Source organism: Rhea americana, unplaced genomic scaffold (assembly GCF_003343005.1).
Source record: "Rhea americana isolate MKP2758 unplaced genomic scaffold, rheAme1 scaffold_301, whole genome shotgun sequence".
Lineage (NCBI taxonomy): Eukaryota > Metazoa > Chordata > Aves > Rheiformes > Rheidae > Rhea > Rhea americana.
The window spans coordinates 423,425-446,686 of NW_028186426.1; the positions used below are offsets into that span (position 1 = coordinate 423,425).

The window sequence follows — 23,262 nt, forward strand, 5'->3', positions numbered from 1 at the left end:
ACATGTTACTCTTTCTTTCCTCATTCCACAAACAAAGTATGTACGTTGTCCTTAATTTGATAAAATAAATATAAACTTTAGTTTACATGTAAGATTTTGAAATGATTAGTTTTATTTCCAGCWCTGAGCCTCCCAAGTTCATACTTTTAATCAACTAGATACTAATTCCACAGAACCAATAAAATGCAGAAGATATAGAAGAAAGAAGGTATAACATTTTCCCTCAGAAATGTATTTGGACATCTGGAAAGGAATTTCAGTTAAACAAATTTCTGTATTATTTAAATTGTTGGTTTCTGATCTTGGAAGATGGTCCCTACCATCTTGAAGTCACTCAGTGCCTGGACCAGCAGGAAAATCCTGCTGTAASGCAGAGTATCACAATTTTCTTTATTGTAAGCTACGGAGTGGCTCCATAGCTTATAGAGTGACTAAAGATTCTTGGCCTGTAGGCATTTGCTTCCTTTGAGGTTCACTGACGTGTAAGAGGTTCATTCTCCTTGACTGGTGACTTACACATATAGTAGATTGCTGGATGTACAGGAAACATCTGGATCCAGGCTAGTTAGATTTAAACAAAACACTAACATCTTCCCACCTAAACCCCCAAAACAAGAACAGGTAGGATAAGGACGTACCTCTTGCACTGAGCAAGGTAAAACCACTCGGCTGAAAAAGGAAAAGAGCAAAATCAGTAAAATGAAACAAAGAGTCGGGTTTCATCTGTTCTGCAGTAACAGATACAAACCGTAATAAAGACATTCAAGAAGGAAGCGTTAAAATCAGTTAACCCATTTTTCCTTCGTACAAATACTTTATACAATAAAGCTGGATATAAAGTAACAAAATCAAGTAAAATACCATGTCAGATATTTTACAAAAAGGAAAGAGGGATTAATAATGTTAGAAGTTGCAGAAGAAGAGCCAGAAAACCCAGAAATTATTCCCAGCTCTACCATAACTTTGTATTGCACTGAACTTGTTTAAAACTTTGAGACCTTAGTTTTTTTTTCCTCACATATAAAACTCAAAATAGCCTGTCCATACAATTTAAAAGGAGGACAAATGCACAGCCCCTAAGAGCCTACAAATTAACTTTGGCAATTACTACAGTTACCAATCATTTAGAAGAACCACCAGAGCTCATTCCACATCTAGGGGGCAGAATCAGGTGCATTTAGGCAAACAATTCAGTTCCAATACAATAAACTTCACAGTTAACAACAATGTCAGGAAATGTAAAAGTTAATATTTCACAGTAATAGTATACTGTAGAGACAACACGTTTAGTTTCACCTTACATGATAAAATAGACAAAGGCAATGCAAAGTATTTTTGTAAAATCTCTTTAAAAAAAATACTATAGTGAGCATTCAACTGTGAACAGATATCCTTAAAACAACATGAAGCCTTCTAAATGAATTTTCCTTTTCAATACAAGAATCATATTTATATAATGATATATATAGTTTTATGAGGAACAAACTACTGCTTTTAGTTGATGTTAACTTCTTCACCAACAAACTAAGTGACCATTAAGATTCAATCCAATGGAACGCTCCTGAGAATATATAGATAAATTTAGCTTCTCCACTGATTTAAAGAGGAAAAAAGTTACAGTTAACTCATTCAACTTTTACTACCCTCAGCATTTTTGGGAATGGTGGGTTTGAAAAGTTTTTATTTAGGCCTACTACAAAAAAGCTGAGTCCACCCCCCTTCCCAGACCCACAAGGCAGAACGTGCTGTACTGTTCAGAAACTGTCACCCCAGCACCTCAAGTTTAGTCTTAAATAAATATATTTTAACAGTTTACATGCTACTTCTCTCCTATGYCTCAATGAAATAATTTCATTTTAAATGATCTCAAATCTTCAGAAAGAATCTGAGAAAAACACCACTCATCCCAAATATGAAATCATGGCAAGTTTCAGGTCAAAAGTAGAGTTTAGATCCAAATACAGAAAAGGCAAAAGATAACCAAAATTGATTATAATATATTAAGCCCTGYTATATGTCATTTTCCTGACCAGAAGTCCCTACACTTCTTTTAAAGCTGGCTAGCAAGAACCATGGGGACAGAAGACATCAGTCTTAGTAGTAGCAGTTGCTGACTCAATATCCAAAGAAGAACCGCTCATGACCTGCAAGGCAGCATACTAGGCATCCGATGACTTCAGCTTTAATCAACACAACATCACCACACACAAAATAGAACTATAATSGGGAAAACACAGCTAATACGTATGTGTGGGAAAAAGGAGAGGCATTAAAGAAAGAGCAGCTTTGTTCAAACTCAGGAGCAATAACAGACAAATAACGCGGTAAYTCCACAGAGCAGAGTGCCACACGCAGCCGATGAGGACGCGCGAGCAGAGAACACAGCGCGGCGCTCTCAAAAGGAAGCGGGCAGACAGCCCTCCTCCCCCGCCAGGACCGGGGCAAGCCCGGCGAAGAGGCGAGGGCAGCGGCGCGCTCGGTTCGGCCTGCCCCGCCGCGAGGCCCCTCTGCCCGTTCCGCCTACGCGACGCCCAGCTGGGAGCTCCGGAGCCCCCTGGCAGCCCGACGGCGCCCGCCGAGCGCCTCTTCCGCCGCCCTTCACCCTCGAACCTTTGTCTCTCCCACCGCGGCGCAGCCCGGACGCTGCCAGGCTCGGAGGCAACTCGCAGCCCAGCGGGACAACCGGAGCTGCCGACCCGCCCGCGGGGGCTGCTCGCGGCGCACGGGGACGCGCTGCGCAGCGGCGGGCCCGGGGCCCCCGCGCGCTCCGGCCGCCCCTTCAGCCCGAGGGGCGCAGCGGGACGCCCGGCCGCGCCGCCCCGAGGGCGCCGGGGATAACGGCCCCACGGGAAGCGGCCCGCGGCCCGCGCCGGCCGGGGAGGGGGCGCCGCGGCGCGGCCCCGGCGCGGCCGAGCGAGGCGGGAGGCCCCGCGGCGCGGCCCCCGCCCGGCCCCACTCACAATTCCTTGGTCAGCACCATCTTCCCCGCGCAGGCCCGCACTGCGCACGCGCCGCCGGCACCGCCTACCCGGCCGCCACCGCGCGCTTCCGGGACACGGGCCCCGCCCCTAGGGGCCCGCGCGCCCAGTCCCGTCGCGCCGCGCGCGCGGCGTCATCCCTCTGGCCCGGTCACGCAGCGCGCGGGGAGGCCGCCGCTCTCCCTCTGCGACCAATCGGAGAGCGTGCAGCGCCTTCGCCTCATCCGCGGGCAGCCAATCAGCGCGCCCCGGCAGCCGCGGCGCCCGGAGGCGCAGCCGCCCCGCGCCAGGGGGCGCCCGGCCTCGGCGCGTCGCGCGCATGCGCGCGGGCGGCGGCGGGCGCGGCGCGGCCCCGCCCCGCGGGAAGGGCCTTCCGCGCCCGCGGAGGCGGCGGGCAGGCGGCGGGCTGTGCTCTGCGTTGAGGCCCGGCGGGCTAGGTGACCGGCTTGTGCTGGGGATGCGAGGCCACTCGTGAGACTCTTTCCCTTCCTAAAATYTCTTGTTGCCTCAGAAAAAATGAAGCCAGTAATGAACATGCRCGGCGCCAGGGAGCGCTGCGGCATWGCTGCTGCCTTGGGAAGGTCGTTTTACAGATTCCTTGCAATAAAGTGTAGTTGTATTTGCTATTTTTTCTGAGTTGGATCTAGTTGCACAAATTTTGCTGAAGGAAACTTCTGTTGGAGTGAAATTCCTTCTGCTAAGGAAGCCCAGCGTAGGGGCAGTCACGCTTGTAATACTCATTTCAATTTTGTTCCCAGTACAAATAGCGACGAACAGCAAGACCACAGGATGCCACTACCCACCTCACAACGTGGTTCGCCGCTGTTCACAYGTGCAGTAGACGTGCATCTCCTGCTTACTTTCCAAATCTGTTTTCAGCACAGTCACCGAGGTCACTGCGCTATCGTCGCGTTGGACTGTCAGCACTGCGGTACTTCGCTCAGCACCCCTGGCAGTAATGCTGCCACGCCTCTGGTTTTTAATAAAAAACCCCCGAAGTTGCCTTAGACAATGTGTTCCTGGCCAGACCCTCATCACACAACTTGCTCTGCTTCATAAACTGCTGGGTTGCTCCTGCAGTAATGAGCAGCCCGTTTTGTCACACGAATGAGGATGCAGTGAATCAGTAACAGAATTGGTAGTACCTCTCCTGAAGGAAAGATGCTCTTACTGCTGTATCATTAAGGRTATGCAAGGAGCTGGGATTAACGTGACCAATGCTGCCCTCTTGTGAGAGAACTTCTTTTATGCCTTACCTCATTCCCAGACAGCAAGGACACCAGAAATTAGCCAAGGAACTGACATGCATGCAATGAGGAACAGGACATAGCCATTACTGGGCTCAGACCCATCTGCACCCTCCAGCAGATGAGTGATGACGGTAGATCATAAGCTTTTATTAAAAACAAAAAACAAAACCTAAAAGTTTCAGACTTCAGAGRCGCTAAAAGGTTATATTGGTCCCCAGAGCAGAATACCCAGAGAAGCGCCTGGAGCCTGTAAAGAACTGAAACACTAATCCTCGGGGAGAAATTCCCCACATGCCTCTGCAATGCAGCCTGGCCCCCGTGCCAAGGGCTGTAGTGCCAGCTCCTGGCAGGGATGAGTTTTATGGAGATCCTATGGGGTGGGACAGGGACACGCTCTCCCCAGTGGCTGCAAGAGCAGCGTGTGGCCCAGCTTCCCTTTTGTCTCAGACCTCTCTGTTAACATAACCATCCAAACTGCAGAGTGGGGCAGCAGACAGACTGGAAAAATACTCACTTCCAGAGCCCAAACCCTCAATCTAAGTATTTAATCCAAAAAAGGAAACATGTAGAGCCTCTGTGAGTTCACATAGGGATTTCTCTAGTAACAGATCTTTATGTAGGAGTCTCTTGATTACCATAGAGACAAAGCAGTACAAAGAGAAAAGAAAATGAAGGCGATGACGAAGCTAACACAGGTGCCAGGGAGATATCAGATTAAAATAAACCAGCTGGAAATTTTTATACCTATAAATGAATGGTGTTGCTTAGAGAGATGGTATGGGGGACAGAGGACAAGAACCAGTTATAACTTGGCTGTTCAGAGTGGGAGCACAGAGGAACTAAGTGAGGATCATGTCCTGCAGAGACCTTACCCCAGAGTCGGACCCAAGCCCCACCTACCACTGGGCTGCATGGGACGCGCCACAAGGGCCAAGCTTCCTCATGGTGGGCTTTTGCCCTGTTTCTGTCATGGTTAAAGTACATCCTGTGGCAAAACAACACCCTAAGAGCAAAGCAACTGGGAGACAGTATTTCTGCTTCCAGATGCTCAAAAGTCATGAGTCTGGTGAAATTACAGCATTTATTTAAAACAATGCATTCTAAATATACTTGTTTGCTTTGTAGTTTCTGAGCATCAGCTTTCATTTTTTGGATTTTTCTTCATAGCTATGCAGACTACCTACTTTCCCTTCAGAGCAGTTTGAGATGCTCACAGAATCATGAAGCTATTAGATAAACAAGGAAGAAAAACATCAAACACTKCAAAATCTGTCAGAAGGGAGGGCAAAAGTTTACAGCTTGGCACTGTATGTGTGGGGGGAGACTCTCCCTCCCTCCCTCGCACCCCAAAAAGGCAATGTGCTGCTGTGGAATAGCTCACAGCTCTCTACAAACGCAGAGATGTTTTCATAGTGAATAATGCTGCCCTATTGCCAAGAAATGTGTCATTTTAAATAGACATTCCTGTCAGCTCTCAACCCATAGGAAGCTTAAATGCACTTTTCATCTGTGTCTGGAAGCTCTGGAAAAAGGTCCTTGCACCTTACTGAATGGTAGACTTCTGCTTGAGGATCAGCCCTAGCACGATGTCCTTGTTCCTRTATGCCTGAATTGCATCATCTTCCCTCAACCCCACTTTTGATCTCCTCCTGTCCATCATTTCCTCAGAGAAACCAAGTTTTGTTTCCCAGTACCAAGAACGAAGGATGCATTTACACCCCGCCTCCATTAGAGCAAAGGAGAGCAGAGGAGTCCCAGAACAGGAAAACTAAACSTTGCCAAGTGGCCCTCCCACAGCATAAATGAATTTAAAGAAAATTCTCAGTAGATCTCTACCTATAAAAATATTTTTTTCATTCCAGCACTGGCATGGGGGAAGGCAGACGCTACAAAAGCTGCCACTCAGGCTTGTGCCTGCCCTGGCTTAGCCAGGAGGTGAGGAAAGCACACTGGTTGTGCCAGGGAACAGTGGTGAAGCTTTAAAAGTCTGCTTCCCAAAGCCTGCCAGCATTCAGCAATTTCCTTTATTTGGCTTTTTCAAAACCCTGGCTGAGCACAGTCCCCTGCTGCTGCACTTTCCCCATATGGGCAACATTCGCCTTTTATTTACTCAGCCAGCTGCAGTGCATGCTTGCTCCAAAACCCTCAATCTCTTTGTTTATATCCAAATTATACCACACAGGATAGTAGCATGTGAGTAGCTGCATCCTGCTGATGCCAGAGGAGCCACGTCAGCCCAGCCAAGCTCCTCTGCGGTCTCCGCTTGGGGAGGGGACCTTCCCGGCTGGCCGCTCCCTCCAGCCCGTGCTTGCCCTCTGAAGGCAGCCCGGGTCGCAGATCGGCAGCGCGCCGGGGGCTCCCGGCTTCTCCCCGTCGGAGCCCACCGCCTGGCTGCAGCCCCGCGCGCGGGCGGCGTGCTCCTGGCGCGGCATGGCGGCAGCAACGCGCAGCCCGTGGGCAGCTGGCCTGTGCCCAGGTGCAAAGGGAGGGCTGCAAAATGCTGCTCAGTTCCTCATGTCCTCATACCTGGAATTAACTGCAAGTGCTGAGGTACCCTAAAACTCAAGTTTTTGTAGATGAAATGCTTCTTGAGATTTAAACCTTAATGCTGTAGCTTTACAAGTATCTCAAAAACTAATCGAAGTTCACTTCCCATATTAATCTTTTTTAACTATCTTTTCTTACACTGCTGCTAAAGATGATATTGTTACTGAACAGTCTGCATCTGACTGAGCAGGTTTCTCTGGGGGCTTTCTGGATTCATATTTTCCTGATGCTCTTTGTGAGCATTTGTATTAGGTCTCATGACAGAAAGAAGTTGCAGGACTAAGGAAAATCCTAGTTTCTGAAATTCTTTTGTATATTCCCTTGTATACTTTCTTCCTTGCTCCGGTGCTGCACTGTGGGCTCTGCTCGTGCTCCGCCACTTCTCTGCAGAAGCAGCAGGACGGTGGATGTAGACATTGCCATTACCCACGCATGCCAGGCTTGGACACAGCATAGTGTCCACAGCATAGCTTGGACACACTGCCCAGTGTGCTGRCAGCACAGGTAACAGCACCATCACTCTGAAATGCCAACTTCTCTTCCCTTCTGCAAGCTCCCGGGCCCCTATTCTTATGACAAAAYGGGGTTGTAACAGCCGCACACATTTTCACATAATAAACAGCAAATGGGAACACCTTTTTCAAATATTTGAACACTCTCCCTTTTCTGCAAAAAGATCAATGTTGTGCATTTCAGTGCACAGATTATATTGATGTGTGCTTCAGAAACAGTGCAGGTGAGGCAAGTGCACCAGAACTCTGATTCTGATACCTGAAAGCAGCTGGAGTTCTCCCTACTCCACATGCTGCACTACAGGAGCCCAGATTTTTCCTCTGCATCTCCAAGCATCTTTCTGATGCATCTGCATGTCCTGGCCACATGCAGGAGGTGCAATGTGCTCACACTGCCACCAAGTCTCAGCCAAGTCCAAGAACTCTCCAGGAGAAGAAAAGATGCCTGGGATGGACACTTCTTGGAGACTGTTAGCCACTGCAAAACAAACTAACGTTCCTTTCCTATCATGGGAGAACATGGGAGAGACTTGCTAAAGTCAACGTAGTTCCCCGATTGCTTTCGGTTTGTGCAGGTGGCAGTTACTGCAGTTCCCTATGAAATGGCTTCTTTTGAGGCCAACGAACCACCAGCCACAGTTCTTTACTAAGAAGACCTCACACAGATGAGAAAATAATGAGGAAGCAAGACCATGTGGCTGCCACATGGCCAGGGACAGGCCACTATTGATGAGGAAATTGTAAAGCAAGAACAAGCATTAATCAATCAGGAAAAATTATCAGAAAACAGACAAAGGTAATTAAGACAGTAGAACTAGAGCTGCAAGTAGTGTTTTCAAGGAAGTTGATGACACTTCTCTGTGATCAATGACTGCTGCCGCTAGTTGGGAGTCRAGAGGAACAGAGCGACACGGAGTCCTCCACGCACCTGGCGTGGGCTGGCATACACTACGGTGGCTACGGCAATCCAGCGTGAACGCATACACGGACGCTCACAGCACATTCCAGCCTGATACGTGTCCTGATATATGTTTGCATATTAAGTATTAAAAAAAGTTTTTTAAAAAGTGGTTTTTTTTAAAAAAAGTTTAAGGTCAGATTTTGGRCAACTCCCTTTTTCTCCTGCAGTGCTGAACAGTCTTCTTCTAGCACTGAATGTTCTAGAAGTAAATCTCTGAAAGTAACAGGACCTTCTTGTGTCCCTGTGATGAAGCAGCAGCATCTTAGTGATAAAGAAGCCAAGACATCCATATTAGATGCTTAGTGACTAACAGTGGGTATGTTAGGGTTACCAGGTTGTACATAATTGTAAGGGCATGACTAAGTCAGGACAAGCATCTGTAAAACCCGTGTTGGAGGGGTTGATCATCCATGTTTTCAAACACAGAGAATCAGCTACTAGAAACATGCTGGCAAAGGTCCTTACCAAAGAGTTAACAGCAGCAAGATTGAGGGAAGAATGAGGTTTAGGTCACCTCATTCCTCATATTGAAACAGAYTCCCAGAGAGGTTGTAGAGTCCCCCTCCTTGGAGATATTTAAATCCCAACTGGACASAGTCCTGGGCAACCTGCTCTAGGTGACTTTGCTTGAGCAGGGGGATCTCCAGAGGTCCCTTTCAACCCCAGCTATTTTGTGATCTGTGATTCTCAGCAGGTCAAAGATTGGTGCCTAGAAAGTGGAAGACAGTAAGAGCCTGCAGTGCTGGGCTCTAGGATATGGTTTGCATGTTGTGTCATGTCAACACAGAGGCCATGTTAATGCAGCTGGGGGAGAGACATTAGAGAAAACTTAAGAGTTTTCTCTTAAGTTTGTGTTTTGACACAAAAAAGTCAAAATCTGTTTAGTGTCATTTGGTACTCATGCCACCAAGACTTCCCCTAAGGACAAGGGCACCTTTCATGTTGGGGCAGAGGGGCAGATTTAAGTGACTTTTACAAAGGGCACAGGGGGAAATATATCCTACYTTCAGCACTTGGTCCTTCCTCAGTGCAGGAAGGGGAATAGATGATTCTTGAGGTTTCTTCCAACCCTGTGTGTTCTTTTGCTGCTAAAACAAGAAAGACCGTGAGAAAATACTGATACACCCATCTCCCGCACGGAAAAGGAAAAGCWATTTCCCAAACATCATTTGTAACAGGAACACTATATTCTGCAAATAAAGTTCTCAGTGACCCAACATATCCACAGGAGAAGCTGGGGACAGCTGTCATATTGTYCGCCACGAAAATTCTGCAGCCACAGCAGGCAGATTTATGCGTGACTTATTTGCTTCGGAGCAGCCAGAAGAACAACCAGTGATCAGCTTGTACGGCCAGGTGTCAGGACAGAGAGTGCAGTGTTAAACAGTTCTTTACAAATGTCACCCTAGAACAAGAGACTACAGGACTGAGAGAACTCATGCTTTAATAGACACTGAAATCACAAAGAAAGAAGGCCAAATGCCTTAGCAATTTCAATAAAAATATGAAAATCTTTTTACATGGTAAATTCCATAATATAAAAAGTTTAATGCTGTCTGGAAACAGAGTTTTAATTTACAAAAAAAGTCCATACAGGCCAAACATGGCTAACACTGCATACAGGGAGAGCAAGTGCTAAGGAGCTGCTGCTTGGAAGAGTCCCTGCTGACAGTCCTCTATGAGTTACCATCTCCAWAGTCCTTTTGAAGGTGTCTGCAACGAAGGGGCCACATTTACCACACCTGTGTACAGCCTTTCCGGACAACGTGGCACAATAGATGCAATGATCCCAAAACTGCTCAAATTCATTGTTACCTAGCCTGAAACTACCAGTGCTTCTTAACAGATTCACAGATTTTCTGTACACCTAGAGCAACCTAATTTGAAAGAGATGTCCACAGAACAAGTTTGACGTAATGACAGGAAATATGGCCAACAGCAATATATATGGGTGTAGCACTCCTTCAATGCTTTTTCCTTKTTTAAATAAGGTATGATTAAAAAGACGGAAAATCAGTACCAGACCAGAGTTCAGGCTAACCAACAAAATGAAATGAAACTGTGTTTTGATCACTGAGATTGTTTACTGTTCCCATTTAGTTTAAGCTAAAGACAGTCAATAAAATATATGTAATTAGTATCTCACACAGTAAAACATACTGGGTAAAACCAAACTAAAATACATTCTATTGCCTTGGGGATTTTCTGCATGTGGAAGGTCTAATGTGAAAGTGGATAATACCTAATTCTTATTGCTCACTGTATTAAGTAGTGTTGTCACTTGTACCATGCACAAATACAACAACAACAAATGCATTTAAACTCCACAGAAGGAATTCTAATACCAAAAGGAAAACATGTTCGTTTCATTTCCTGAATTTCTCCACATACTGGGCAAACCTGATAAAACTTTTTTTTTTTTCCTCACAAAAGGGTTGTTTCTCATTCAGGGGTGGAGGAGTGAGGCACAAGGTGTGTGAACTGTATCCCAACCATGACAAGCATGCATGTTCATAGCTCTCAATAAGCCAATGGAAGTGCCCTGTGTCAATGGAAATTTCCCAAAAGACTTGTTCTACTGACACTTATCTTCCATATTTATACAATACCAATTTCCCAAATACTGAACTTCCTCTACATCTGAACCCTTCCTTCCTTCTAATGCTTCTCCCTCCCAACCATTAAACAACAACTAAGATTTAGCTCTTTCTGAAAAGTTTAGTTATCCAAAGCCAGTAAGAAACYCACTGGCAGCATAAAAATGAGCTGTACCAAAATGGCAATATATAATTTCTACAGATTAAAGATCCTTTAGTTATGGAAGTAAACTGCAAGTAGAGGGGCTTGTTTCTGGCATGTTATGCAGCACTGCAGGGAGTATTTGCTGTTGCTATAAGCAAAAAGCTGCCCACTTCCATCCTGGATGACCCTGGGATGTCATTCAACGACGGCCGTGTTGGTTACAAACAGAGCAGGTCACACGAAGTCTCTCAGCAGTCTTGTGACCACAAGTTGCATGATCAGCAGTATCACCATCCACATGAAGTGTATGTGTTGTACTGACTCATTTCAGCCCACTATTTTAACTCTTCCTATCCTTAATGAAGAAGATACCTAGCACCAATCCATCACAGGAAGATGTAATGTACAGACAAGTAACTTGCATCATGTGAGTTTAACAGATTTTTCTTGACTGTTTTGCTACATTGCATAACATAAATAAGTGAATAACTGAAGTCTTGTCTTTCTGCACTGAAACTCGTCAGCATCCATCCTTTTTAGCTGACTAAAATAACACAACCCTATATTCTGTGCCTTTAGTACTCATATTAATTCCTTGCAACGGTGAAAAGGAAAGCATTCCTCCAAAACCACTGAATTCTTGAATATAATCAAAGCAAGCATTTGATATGTGCACTATCAGGAAGCTGAACATAWGTAATGCTGTATTAAGGTATAAAAATTTAATCTTCTTTCTTCCTACCATGCCTTTCCTCCAAGATCCTGAAGAAAATCACAAATGATCAGCCCCGTATTTTCAGRAAGAGCATCCAGACATGATGGATGGAACAATTATCTGCATCAACCGTGTGCCCCTTGTAAGATTAGAGAGCTGACTGCATTCACCATTCAGGTAGTCAGGCGCAAGACTGGAAGTTGACTTAAGATCTGACTAAAGCTCAGGGCTTAATTTGTTAATTAAGCCTCACAACACCTCTGTGAGGTAGGTAGGTAAGTATTACTATCCCCACTTAGATGGGGAAGATGAGGCACAGAGAGGTGAAGTGATTAGCCCCCAGTTGCTCAAGAAATTTGGGGAGTGCAGAACAGCAACCAAAAGCCTTGGTGATTCAGTGCTCCGACTTCATAGCTCATGGCCTGTGAAATACTTTTCTTTGATCTAAGTGTGCAATGTGGCTGAGTTAATGTTACCACATGTCCATAGATTTTAGTGCATGTAAATGATCACTTCTGATTATTATTACATCACTGCACTGAAAGGCCACTTAAAAAAATCCCACAAACCTCTCAAATGTGATCCATTAAACCTAAATATAATCTAAGATAGAGAAGCTTACTGTCTTTTACACATCACCCCTGGGTTGCTTTTTTTTTCTATTTTCTCCATGGATAAGAGGGTGCACAGATTCTGTAAGTAGCCAGTCTGCATGGTCCATCCTRTACGTTCTGATTGCACGTGGACATAAACCTATCTCATGTACTTATACTGGGATACTCRTCCCCAAAAGAAATGAGTTTCTACAGGATGGGAAAGATTTGAAGACCTGCCCGTGATGAACTATTTTGAAAGGTTCAGCAGAATTAGTGATGGATTTATTTGGACATGTGATTTCTAAATCACATACACTGATGTCAGATTCCTGYCTCCTGTGGAACTGTAAAATAATGCTCTAAGTTTCAATGTTTGTCTCCCTTTTCTGCACACACTTAGCAGACAGAAGACATCTGTGCTGACTAAATACTTGCCAAGATAAATCTCTACCATAATAAAGCTATGTGCAAGAAGCATCAGATCATTCAATAAAACCAGAATTTGTTTCTCCGACACATTCCCCCACCTCATGTGAGAGGCTCAAATTGTTCACTATGCCCAAAACATTTTGGGAGCAGATCAGTCAGCAAAAATTCACCTGAAAGGTCTCCCTCCAGAGRAGATACCTGAGAAGGAGGTTTTGGAATGAGACACCTCTGTCCTACTAGCCTCTGAATGATGCAAGACAACTGCCAGCATCGTGCTGCTATGGAGTTGCTGCACCAGTAATTTCTTGTGTTTGGCTAACTTAGCAGAGGTACTGGAGATGTGTTATCCTCCTTTTCAGCCTTTGAAAGCAATCAAAGAAATGGCTTGTACTTTTTTAGGCAGAAACTTGTGCACACTTTCTTTATGGTATAAATCAAAGTTTTGCCTTCTCTCACCTCCTTCTCCAATCCCTGATATGTATTAATTTCTGTATAAAAAGTTTGCTGCAAAACCTCCTGTTAGGATAAGAAATACAAGTACGTGGCTTAAGAGCTAATATTTTACAAACAAACAACTAGATTCATTGGACCTGTTGCTGCAAATACTGAACACTGCATAAGAACTGTTATCAAGTGAGTCTGGCCAGGGTCCAGGTAAGGGGAACCAAAACCCATCTGTGTAAGGCCCATGCTCCTGCTGTGAAGACAGGGCCCATCTGTTGCTCACCTGCGTACTGCCAACCGTGGGTGTGACCATGGCTTTTTTAGGTAATATTCTGTGGTTCTGTATTGATAAAGGCAAGTGGGCAGAAGCAAATACTTTTAACAAGATTTTAAGTCATCAGTTGGTATAGAGGACATTTCAACATTTGGAGGAAGGAAAAAATCTTCCCGGTGACAAGAATTTATAACCATTTCCAGATGGCAGCCTCAAAGGGCGTACAGTTCCTGGAGTACTACTGGAAGGTGAAGAATGAGTTGATGTCACTGCATTTGTAGTTTCAGGGCGCCTGTGTCCGTTTGGAGGGTTCTTTTGTGGAGAAGCAAAGTGTTGCTGAATAGATAGGTCCTTTAGTTCCAGCTTATCTGCACTTTCTTCTGTGCTGTGTCGTGGAGATAAGTTTAGCAAGCTGAGGACATCTTTCTTAGAAGTCATTGTTCCAGGAGCTCCTCGGAAAATCTTTACTGGGCCAGTGGAGTGCTGGGGAGTGCTTTGCCAGAACATTTTTAAGTTGTGAATTGCTTGCACTTTTTCATCAATGGCAGCCATCTTTAATTTGTCTATATCTGGGGCATCAGCTGGGCTTGAGCGAGCAGAACCAGCTGAGGAATAAGACAGAGCAGGAGATGGAGTGCTGCCACCAGGAGACTGATGCCCTGAGCTTGGAGAGATATTTCTGGGTGATTTAGAAATATGAGCACTATAAGGAGAGCTGGGGTACTTGAGTTTAAAGTGAGGTTGTTCAGTTAAGGACCCATGTGAATCAGAACCTGGAGATGGCTGCCCACTGTATTGGCCCGCACCTTCTTTGTTTGACATCTCGGATGTTGTGGGGCTATTGTAGCCAGAACTCACTTTCTGCAGGGACGAACTCCTTGTTGGAGGCTTTGGTTTAATTGTAACAGGTGAAGACTGGTTTTTCTGATTAGAGCTGACTGGCCTACTGAATGCACTGGTCTCTGAGGATCTGAATGCAGATGCACCRGCTGGTGTGGGAGCCACATCGTCTGAACTGTTGCTTTTGCTTATTTGACTGCTGCTTCTCTGAAGACGTTCAACAGCAATGAGGTGACTCTGAGTTTCCTCCAGAATTTTTTGGGCCAACTCTTGTGGATCAAGCTTTGGATTGTTGTCCTCCTGGGACTTGACAGTGCTGTCAGTCTCAGTGCTAGATTGGTCAGATTCCCCAGTATCAGAACTTGCAAGTTTCCCAACCTTTTGGAAAGGTGAGTTTGGACTGGGAATAAGAGTCATTTTAACAGGAGAATTTGGGGTACTGATGTTCCCCTTGGAAATGACAGACTCTTTAATACCTCCAGTCTGACTAGTTTGGGGCTGTTTGTGATCAGGGGAAAATCTCGTTTTTACGTTTTCTTGGTAATTGGCCAAAGGCTCATTGCTAATTATGGAAAATCCTTCATACTCCTCCTCATCTCTGCTCACTGCAGTGCTAGTTTGCAATGACAGCTGGCTCTGTGCTGCAGAAGGCCTATGTGGATAGATGTTCTTGGGCCTCTCATAGTCCTGGCGTCCTCTATGCCCCACACCATCTGGCATGCTCTCTGGCTTGGAAACAAAACTCATGGAAGAAGCAATGGAGCTCAGGCTATATACAGAAATGGCATCTGATGCAATGCTGTCTGGACAAGTAGGAGAGAATGGAGGGTTTTGATACTGGGGTAATACTGGGTTGGAAAGAGACTGAGCAGAAGCCAGTGACTCTAGTGATGAGGAACTGTCCAGGCTAAGGCGCTTAGGAAGCTCTGTAGAATCTAAAAAAGAAAAAGATATATATTTATATATATATATATATACACACACACACACACGTACAATCACATCCCTACATAGACACTAAAACCAACTAAAACCAGGTAATGTTCTCATCAGAATTAAGAGGAAATGCTACAATATGCACACAGGTGTTATGCTACTCAAAAAAACAACTACTACTTAGTCAAGAAGAATAATGTGCACAACCCAGGAAGTGAATAAGTAGGAACTCAGTCCAAGCACCCTACAGGAAAACTCTGGAAACTTGTCAATGGATTGTCACTTTCGATCTCACAAACCAGTTATGGGTTACACATCCTCCAGTTGCTGGACTGATTCTAGTTCCAGCTTTGGCTTCTTGTCAAGTCTCTTAGTGCTTTTTTCTCATTTTGTAAAATGATGCAAACATTTCCTACTCACACACAGAATCACACAGAATAGTTGATGTTGGATGGGACTTCTGGAGATCACCTAATCCAAACCCCCTGCTCAAGCATGGTCACTTGGAGCATCTTGCACAAGATCGCATCCAGGCAGATTTTGACTATCTCCAGGGAAAGAGATTCCACAACCTCTCTGGGCAACCTGTCCCAGTACTCTGCCACTCTCACAATAAAGAAGTTTTTCCTTATATTCAGGTAGAATTTCCTGTGTTTCAGTTTGTGCCTGCTGCCTCTTGTCCTATCACTTGGCACCACTGAAGAGAGTTCAGCCCCAACCTCTTGACACCCTTCCTGAAGGTATTTGTAGACATYGTTAAGATCCCCTCTCAGTCTTCTCTTATCCAGGCTAAACAGTCCCAGCTCTCACAGCCTTTCCTCATAAGAGAGATGCTCCGGTCACCAAATCATCTTTGCAGCCCTACGCTGGACTCTCTCCAGTAGTTCCCTATCTGTTGTACTGATGGGAGCCTAGATTTGGACACAGTACTCCAGATGAGGAATTACCAGGGTTGAGCAGAGGGGCAGGATCACCTCCCTCAACCTGCTGACAACACTCTTCCTAATACATCCCACTCCAGACATTAGTGCTACAAGGCATGATACAGTCTTTGGAAAACACTTTGAGCTATCCAGACACACACACTCTATTTTAGCATCTTTCCAGCAGTATGGTGTTGTAAGGTTGTCTGCCTATCAGGAGCATTTTTCGGAGGCAACTGAACTTTGGAAGTTGTCAATCATATTTATATATAGCAAATAACATTTGCTGCACCTACTGTACAATGTGTGGTCTGTATGAAGAATGTATGATGTACGTATGTGTGCACAAAAGAGGAGAACATGAAATATCAAGAAAGGCCATTCTGACCAAATCAGCAGATGTTAGAGGAGCAAGAACTACCATAAGTAGCTTTACCAAAAAGTGCCAGCAAGGACTGTAGAGCAAAGTGCATTGTCCTCCTATTAGCTTGTTTCCCAGTTTTCAGAATCACCTCCTCTTGCCCAACTTCACAAAGGTCAAAACCTGCATCAGAATATGAAGCAAAAAAAAGTTGTATCTCAYAGAAAGATCCCATGTCTTAAAAGGGATGTGATCTTATTTACAATACAAACAGAACAAAACAATATGAGATCCTGCAGTGTCCTAGAATGATTATGCTTGGCCTACAATGTACAATTGCTGGTTTGTTTTTATTATTATTAAAGGCAGGCTTTAAGGTGCCGCACCCTGAACACTTACACTGATCACTTATATCCAAACTGATAGACATAATACAGCACTCAGTATTTTTTTTTCATGTGCACATTATTTAGAATTGTCAGGAAATCATAGACTAACCACGTTTCTGGGGAGGGCTCCTACGTGCCCCTGCCATTCATCATTAATTCAAAGATTTCTCACAGAAATAGGCCTGAAGAAGAACAGAGATCTTGGAACTTGGCCAACGAGGGCTGGGCAGAAAGGGGCATGAATATGTGTTGGAAATGATGCTGGCCTCTSTTAGCTCTTCTTGCAGTTTTCCCGCATGTCTCTTTTTGCAGTGCTGCCTCTTTCCCACAATGCCCTTCCCCAAAGTAGGGTCCAAAACAGAATAAAATCTAATTTGATATGTAGTTCTCATCTGTCTTTTCTGCAGGATGCAGACCCTGATACATACTATCACCGTGGTATGTCCCATCCTTGCTCAGTGCACAGGTTTCGCTGCCAAAGGAACAGTTGGTTCATTTCAGATAGAAGATCAGAAGCAAACTAACTGGTATATAATAGAAACAGCAGGGGAACAGGACTCCGAAATAAAAAACGGGGTTGAACCAACTTGACGGCACCAAGTTGCTGTCAACCCTGAAATCCATGTTCTGCTGCCTCAGGAGATGTTTCAGTGCATGAAAAAAACCTCACTCTGCCACTGGCCCACTAGTGAGTGCATGTGAAGTGGCAGAGACATACTAAGCAGTCAGGGATTGCATCCAAAGATGCAGAAAACCAAGTAGTACCCAGGCAAAAAAATATACTGCTGTGAGCCCCCACACCACATGAACCTACTACATGAGACATGAGTAATAGTAAGAAAACGGGAGGAAGTGTTATCCTACCTAGAGCTGCCAGAAACTCATGACAGCCAGGAAGCCTCCAGAGCTGGACACTGATGGAAACCTGGATTGGTGCAGAGGAGAAATCCTGCTCCTTCTCTCCTGCCTGAAGTTGAACCAAGACTTGATGTAGCTGAAGGTAACAATACAAAGATTAGCCATTACTTACAAACCACATCATTGCTTTTCTGATGAAAAGCTAAGGAAATGCATTGCAAACAGCCCTCTCTCTACAGATCCATATAATCAGCTGCTGCCCCTGAGTAGAACAGTGAGATGAAAAGGTCTGGGCAAAGGAAGCAGTCCAGAGACAGTGATGATGGACAAATTTCAACACTAGCAAAACACGGGACAGAACAGAGGTGAGGGCTGGAGATGTGGCCAGTGGAAAAAGAGCAAGGAGGAAGCACAGCAGGAAAATCTGGGACATGAAAGAAAAGGAAAGAGACACCTTGGGGCTGCTCACAGACATTTGCTAAAGCCCATTCCATGACTGAGCCATACTCCTTTTTGTGAATCTTAAGGGATTAATTCTCAGCATGAAACTATGGAAGACTTTTCTAATACTTTCATGACTTCTCAAGGAAAGAAGTTTCTTAACCAAAAACGCCCAAAAGACGGAAGTAACAAAGTTCAGAAAAAATGTGTTCGTAAAGATCTGACACAAATTAAGGTGCCAGGATCCCATGGAACTCAGAAACACAGCCAGGGCAGGAAGGATGGAAAGTCATTAATCCAGCACCAAATGCATCCCAGGATCACCCATCTCATCTTAGAAGCTCTTACACAACCCACAAAAGCTTACACTGTCTTTTTTCCACATTAGCATTACAAARTAAACTCCAGGTCTGCAAGCAGGGTGAAGGCACTACCCTGCATCTCAGGGAAATGGGTCTGCAATGACTATGCACTCTATGTCTGTGCACTCCATCCTGCACAGGAGTGTATTTTCCCCCCTGCATGTCATACTCACCATTCCCACCACATTTTTAACAGCCTTCGGGCAGCAGATAACAAGAAAGAAAAAGAGAGGAGAAAAGAAGGAAAGAAAGAAAGAACACAGGTTATTCTGTGCTAAAAAGTGCCTTTGGGAGGGAACTTCGCCATGCAGTGACACATCTGCATACAAACCAGCATCCTGAATGCAGGATGTTCTACCCAGAGAAAGAAGAGTAATGGAAATGGCTTGAGCAGTGAATTAGAAGGAGTCCAGTAACGTGGGAAAAGGCAGCTGGAATCTAGCAGTAACCAGCTCATTACAATCAAACCAGACACTTAATGGGCAGATACCCCAGGCCAACCCCCATTCTGGCAGAAGGTTGAACACCAACAAGCCCCTCTCTTTTTCTCTGGGATACATTACTGGCCCTTGCTGCAGTCAATGATCCCTAGCTTTTTCTTGTATATGCAGTAATACCAGAGTTCTTCCTTTTCCAGTTCCTGCCTTTCATTTTTCCACATAAAAACACATACTTTCTATCCACTGCAAGAGATCTGCTCCCTGCCTTGCTGCTTCATTAATACCAAGAACACTAACTACATTATGAAACCTATCACTCTGTACTGGAGAGACTGAAGAAAGTACTATCCAGTGACTCAACTACCAGTCATTACAGCTTTGAATGGAGACATCTCTCAACATATTTTTAACAACCTTCAGTCCTTTGGGATAGCAGAGCCTTAGCTGCTCACTAACTCAACTGCTGAGAGCAAGGAGGCAAAGAAAAGCAACTTAACAGCAGAAGAAGGAAGAGCTAAGTCAAAACCACCCTAACTTTTAACTGGATAGACTCTTGTGCAAAAGGGAATTCTGCTTGGTTATGGGCTACAGAAAAACATTTGCAGAAACAATGCAGTATCTCTGCCAATATAGGGAAACAGGGAGTACATCTTTTGTAAGCTGTGTACAGCTATCTGAATTTCTTTTTCTTCGGTGATTTAATTATCTGAGGGAAGAAGACAATCGGGAAATAATCTCAGGGATACTGTTACACTATATGATCACGGCGCGCTACGAGGGCTCTAACATACAAACCACTGGAATGTCCTTTACTCATCACATCCCACCTACTCTGGGCCTCCCTCTGGTGGCGATGAGGACAAAATAACCTACTGCTACTCAGCCACGAAAGCTTCAGGTCCTAACAAAACAACCAAGGCAAGAGAGTAAAATTCTATAAAGCATGATCTATTAGATATATCTCACACACTATTGCAGATTCTGACAAAAAAAAACATTTCCTTGAAATAGACTCAGTCTAATGGATAACTGTAAAGTTAGTCCTGTTATTTTGTGTTTTGTGCAGAGAGACTCAACATGACAGAGTGAAGGGGACCCTTCTGAAATGACAGGGGGGTAATCCCAGCTACCCACTGCAGCACTCCCCTAGTGGGGAAAAGAAGGTGAGCTATGCACCTATGCACAACATATGCTGTGTACATTTACTAAAGCAGGCAAATGACCAAAATAATGGCATTAGAGGAAAATCAGGACAGTAAGAAACATGTGACAGAAAGCCAGCCAGGCTGGTGGCAAAGAGTGAGGTTAGGTTAGACTAGGCATGCTAGAAAGGATGGGGAGAGAAGGGAACGTGAGAAGAGGAGGCAGGTCCTGTAGCTGTAGGTGGCAATGCTCTGTTCTTAAAAATACTGAATCCTTCTGGCAGAGCCACGAACACTCAAACCTCACAGATCTGGCGTTGTCCAAAGTAGGTGCTATCGTTTGGGATACTAGTAATTACTCTGGACAAAGACCAGCCAGCATGGGCCCCAGACGGGGTTGCCAAAAAGCAGTTAGTGCTTCTACCACTCCTTTCCTGTATTTTGCTTCCATCTCACTGCTGAACTTATGTTTTCACTTCTGTCTTTGAACTGGGAGACTGAAGGCCATGCAGCTCAACAACATGCCTGCATTTTGCTCTCCTGGACGTTCACTTTTGCTCATGTAAAGAGGCAAGTTTAAAATGTCAATATTGAAGTCTCCTAGCATGCAATTGCTGGGCTGATAAACTGGAGTATAAACTATTTTGTGCATTTCTGAACTCATTGTCCTAAAAGGAAGCATTTGGAAACGGGTGATGGAGAGAAACCTCCCAGCTTACCCGGTTGATAAGCTGTTCTCCTGTTTCTGAAGCTGTTATAAGTTTACAAAGTGCCTGAAGTGCAGGGTTAGGCAAACCTGAAAAACATCAATAGAAAAAAAGGTTCATAGAAAAACTGTTGCTTGATTGTTCAAACTATTTCTCGATTTACTCAAAATCTGGCTGGTTCTTGATACAACAATCTGAACAGAACACAAACTCAGCTAATTCCTAAAATCTCTCCYCCACATCAGTGAACGGTTCTGAAAGCAGCAGTAATTTCTAGAAATCAAARGTATCTTCTCAACTTTATATCTGATAAACAGCTTCTGACTGAGAGCAGAGAGAAAGGAACAATCACATCATGCTTTTCAGATACTGGATCTGGTGGTAAATATTTCCACGTATTACAAAATATTCAATAAACATTTACTTCTAGAGCCTTTGTCTTGCTAAATGCTTTTATTTTGTTATTGTAGAAATCTAGAACAACATCAAACTTCGTTATTTTGTAGGGCCTCATCAAAAAAAAAAAAAAAAAATCAGAGAAAAGTAGAAGTATGCTTGGACAGAGCCCATGGCTGGCCTGGTGCTTACCTAGGAGGGACTGTATGGTGGTGCTGCACTGCTGTAGCCGCTCACCAGGGTCCGAGGTGGGGAAGAACACTGCTGCAGGCAGGCCGCTGGCAGGAGGATCCAGTCGGAACCCCACAGCCGTGAGCAGAGCCTGCCAGCCAGGAATGCCACCAACTTTATTCTCCACGCTTTGTTGGGAGGTGTACATGGAGTTGTGCTGCCCATTCTGGATCCGCTGCAATGACTTCTCCACCTTTGGGGGAAAATACAGCATTAGCTTATTTTATAACAGATTTTTATTAATGATTTCTGTATACAGAGAAGAGTCAGGAAGGGCAGACTGAGTGACAGTAAGACCGATGTTGAACCTGCCTTGTCTTACATAGAAGAATGTTAGTGCCCTTGGAAGCAGAGGCTCCAGTAACTCAATACTCAGTTGTAAAATCTCTGTGATCAGTCATTATTCTCTGGGATGCTGGAGATACGAATGCCATAGGAAACTAGGTACCAGTTTAATTGTGATCATTCCTATAAGCTGCAGCTGCATTTGTCCCCAAAAGATGACTCATGCACAGGTTCCAGTCTCTTGAGTACACTGCTCATTACCAGGCAAGATAGCACAACCAGCTATATCGTAAATAGCAAAGGGAGGGAAGTGTTCACAGTAAGGAGCAGCTGGGATGACTAGCTTTATTCATAGGTTTCCACCACTCTATGGATATTCCACATTCCTTGCGGCAGGAGAGAAGACATGCTGGAAGGAAAAATACCCAAAATCGTGAGAGAGGATTCTAACCATCTGGCAGCCTGGCCCTGGTCCTGCTGCTCCCCACTGCAGGCTACTGGCACGTATGGGAACAGAAGTGCCTCTTACCTCCAAATATGTGAAGAGACAGCAGCCACTAAATTACTCTGCATCTCCATTACTGCTTCCCTTGCAATGTCTGTAGCTATTTTCTTACAAAAACAATTAACCTCACCAATTATCTCATTTTGTAAAGCACAGACTCAATTCAACAGCTATTTTGAACAAGATGAGTCCAAGGAAGAGTTTGTCACAAGACAAGGCAGGACGTGGTATCTGCTCTGGAAACCCCATCAGGTATCCCACTCTTTTCACCATGACCCAGAATTTTGGCAAGATACTACTTTGTGCTGAGGGAGAAAGGTTTAAATTCAAGTGTGAGTAATTAAATCCCGTTGTTTCTCTTCCCAATCATTCACAAATGCTTACCCACAGGTAGCATCATCTTGGAATTACACAGGCTGTAATGCCCCTCCCCACACCTGCTGGGTGCTGTATTTCATTTCTCTTACCAGATGTAGCAGGACGCGTAGGGCATCTCGTGCCCTTTCCGGGTGCTGCAGAATCTCAGTCAGGGCCTGCCCTACTAGCGAAGAAGGGCTGTTGAGCTTCACATCACTCCCGATGAGTGTGAAACCTGTAAGATTCAGAGTAAGAGCTTCTCAATCTCTTCTCACTACAGAAAACTTGCAAAACAGAGGCAGATACTCCCTGCTCCTTCAAACTAATAAAATAAATGGTTCATTCCCCCTGCAGAGTTACATTCTTCTCCCTAGAGCTGTCCCATAGATTGACTTCCAGAAAGCTCCCTGGACGCTTCTTACTTTCCTGCCCTATCAAATCAATACCATTTTCCTGTTCAAGCAAATGGAAAAATGCTGTAATACAGCTAGACCTGTCCTAGCATGCTCCATGTCTGCTTTACAGCAGCAGAAATCAACGGATACTAGATAGAGCCTAGAAACAATGGAAATCAGAAAATTGTGAGCTTTCCCTGGCTAGGTCAAAAATCTGTCTTGACTTACGCACTGTATAAATGTTAG

At 44.8% G+C, this 23,262-nt stretch overlaps 2 protein-coding genes across 4 annotated transcripts in view; both read right to left on the minus strand.

The window, feature by feature from the left end:
- PITPNB (phosphatidylinositol transfer protein beta) overlaps positions 1 to 3,043 on the minus strand; it is a 39,066-nt gene extending 36,023 nt beyond the window's left edge. For both annotated transcript variants that reach the window (XM_085309720.1, XM_085309721.1), the window contains exons 1-2: positions 2,961 to 3,043; positions 639 to 669 (exon numbers count right to left, since the gene is read on the minus strand). In XM_085309720.1, coding sequence (XP_085165846.1) covers positions 639 to 669; positions 2,961 to 2,980 — 51 coding nt within the window. In that variant the 5' untranslated portion in view covers positions 2,981 to 3,043. The remainder of the gene's footprint in view (positions 1 to 638; positions 670 to 2,960) is intronic.
- Positions 3,044 to 9,675: 6,632 nt separating this feature from the next.
- TTC28 (tetratricopeptide repeat domain 28) overlaps positions 9,676 to 23,262 on the minus strand; it is a 209,791-nt gene continuing 196,204 nt past the window's right edge. Inside the window, exons 16-21 of one of the 2 annotated variants that reach the window (XM_085309723.1) lie at positions 22,732 to 22,856; positions 21,436 to 21,667; positions 20,860 to 20,936; positions 17,762 to 17,891; positions 16,584 to 16,691; positions 9,676 to 15,223 (exon numbers count right to left, since the gene is read on the minus strand). In XM_085309723.1, coding sequence (XP_085165849.1) covers positions 13,593 to 15,223; positions 16,584 to 16,691; positions 17,762 to 17,891; positions 20,860 to 20,936; positions 21,436 to 21,667; positions 22,732 to 22,856 — 2,303 coding nt within the window. In that variant the 3' untranslated portion in view covers positions 9,676 to 13,592. The remainder of the gene's footprint in view (positions 15,224 to 16,583; positions 16,692 to 17,761; positions 17,892 to 20,859; positions 20,937 to 21,435; positions 21,668 to 22,731; positions 22,857 to 23,262) is intronic. The other variant, XM_085309724.1, reaches the window with a different exon arrangement.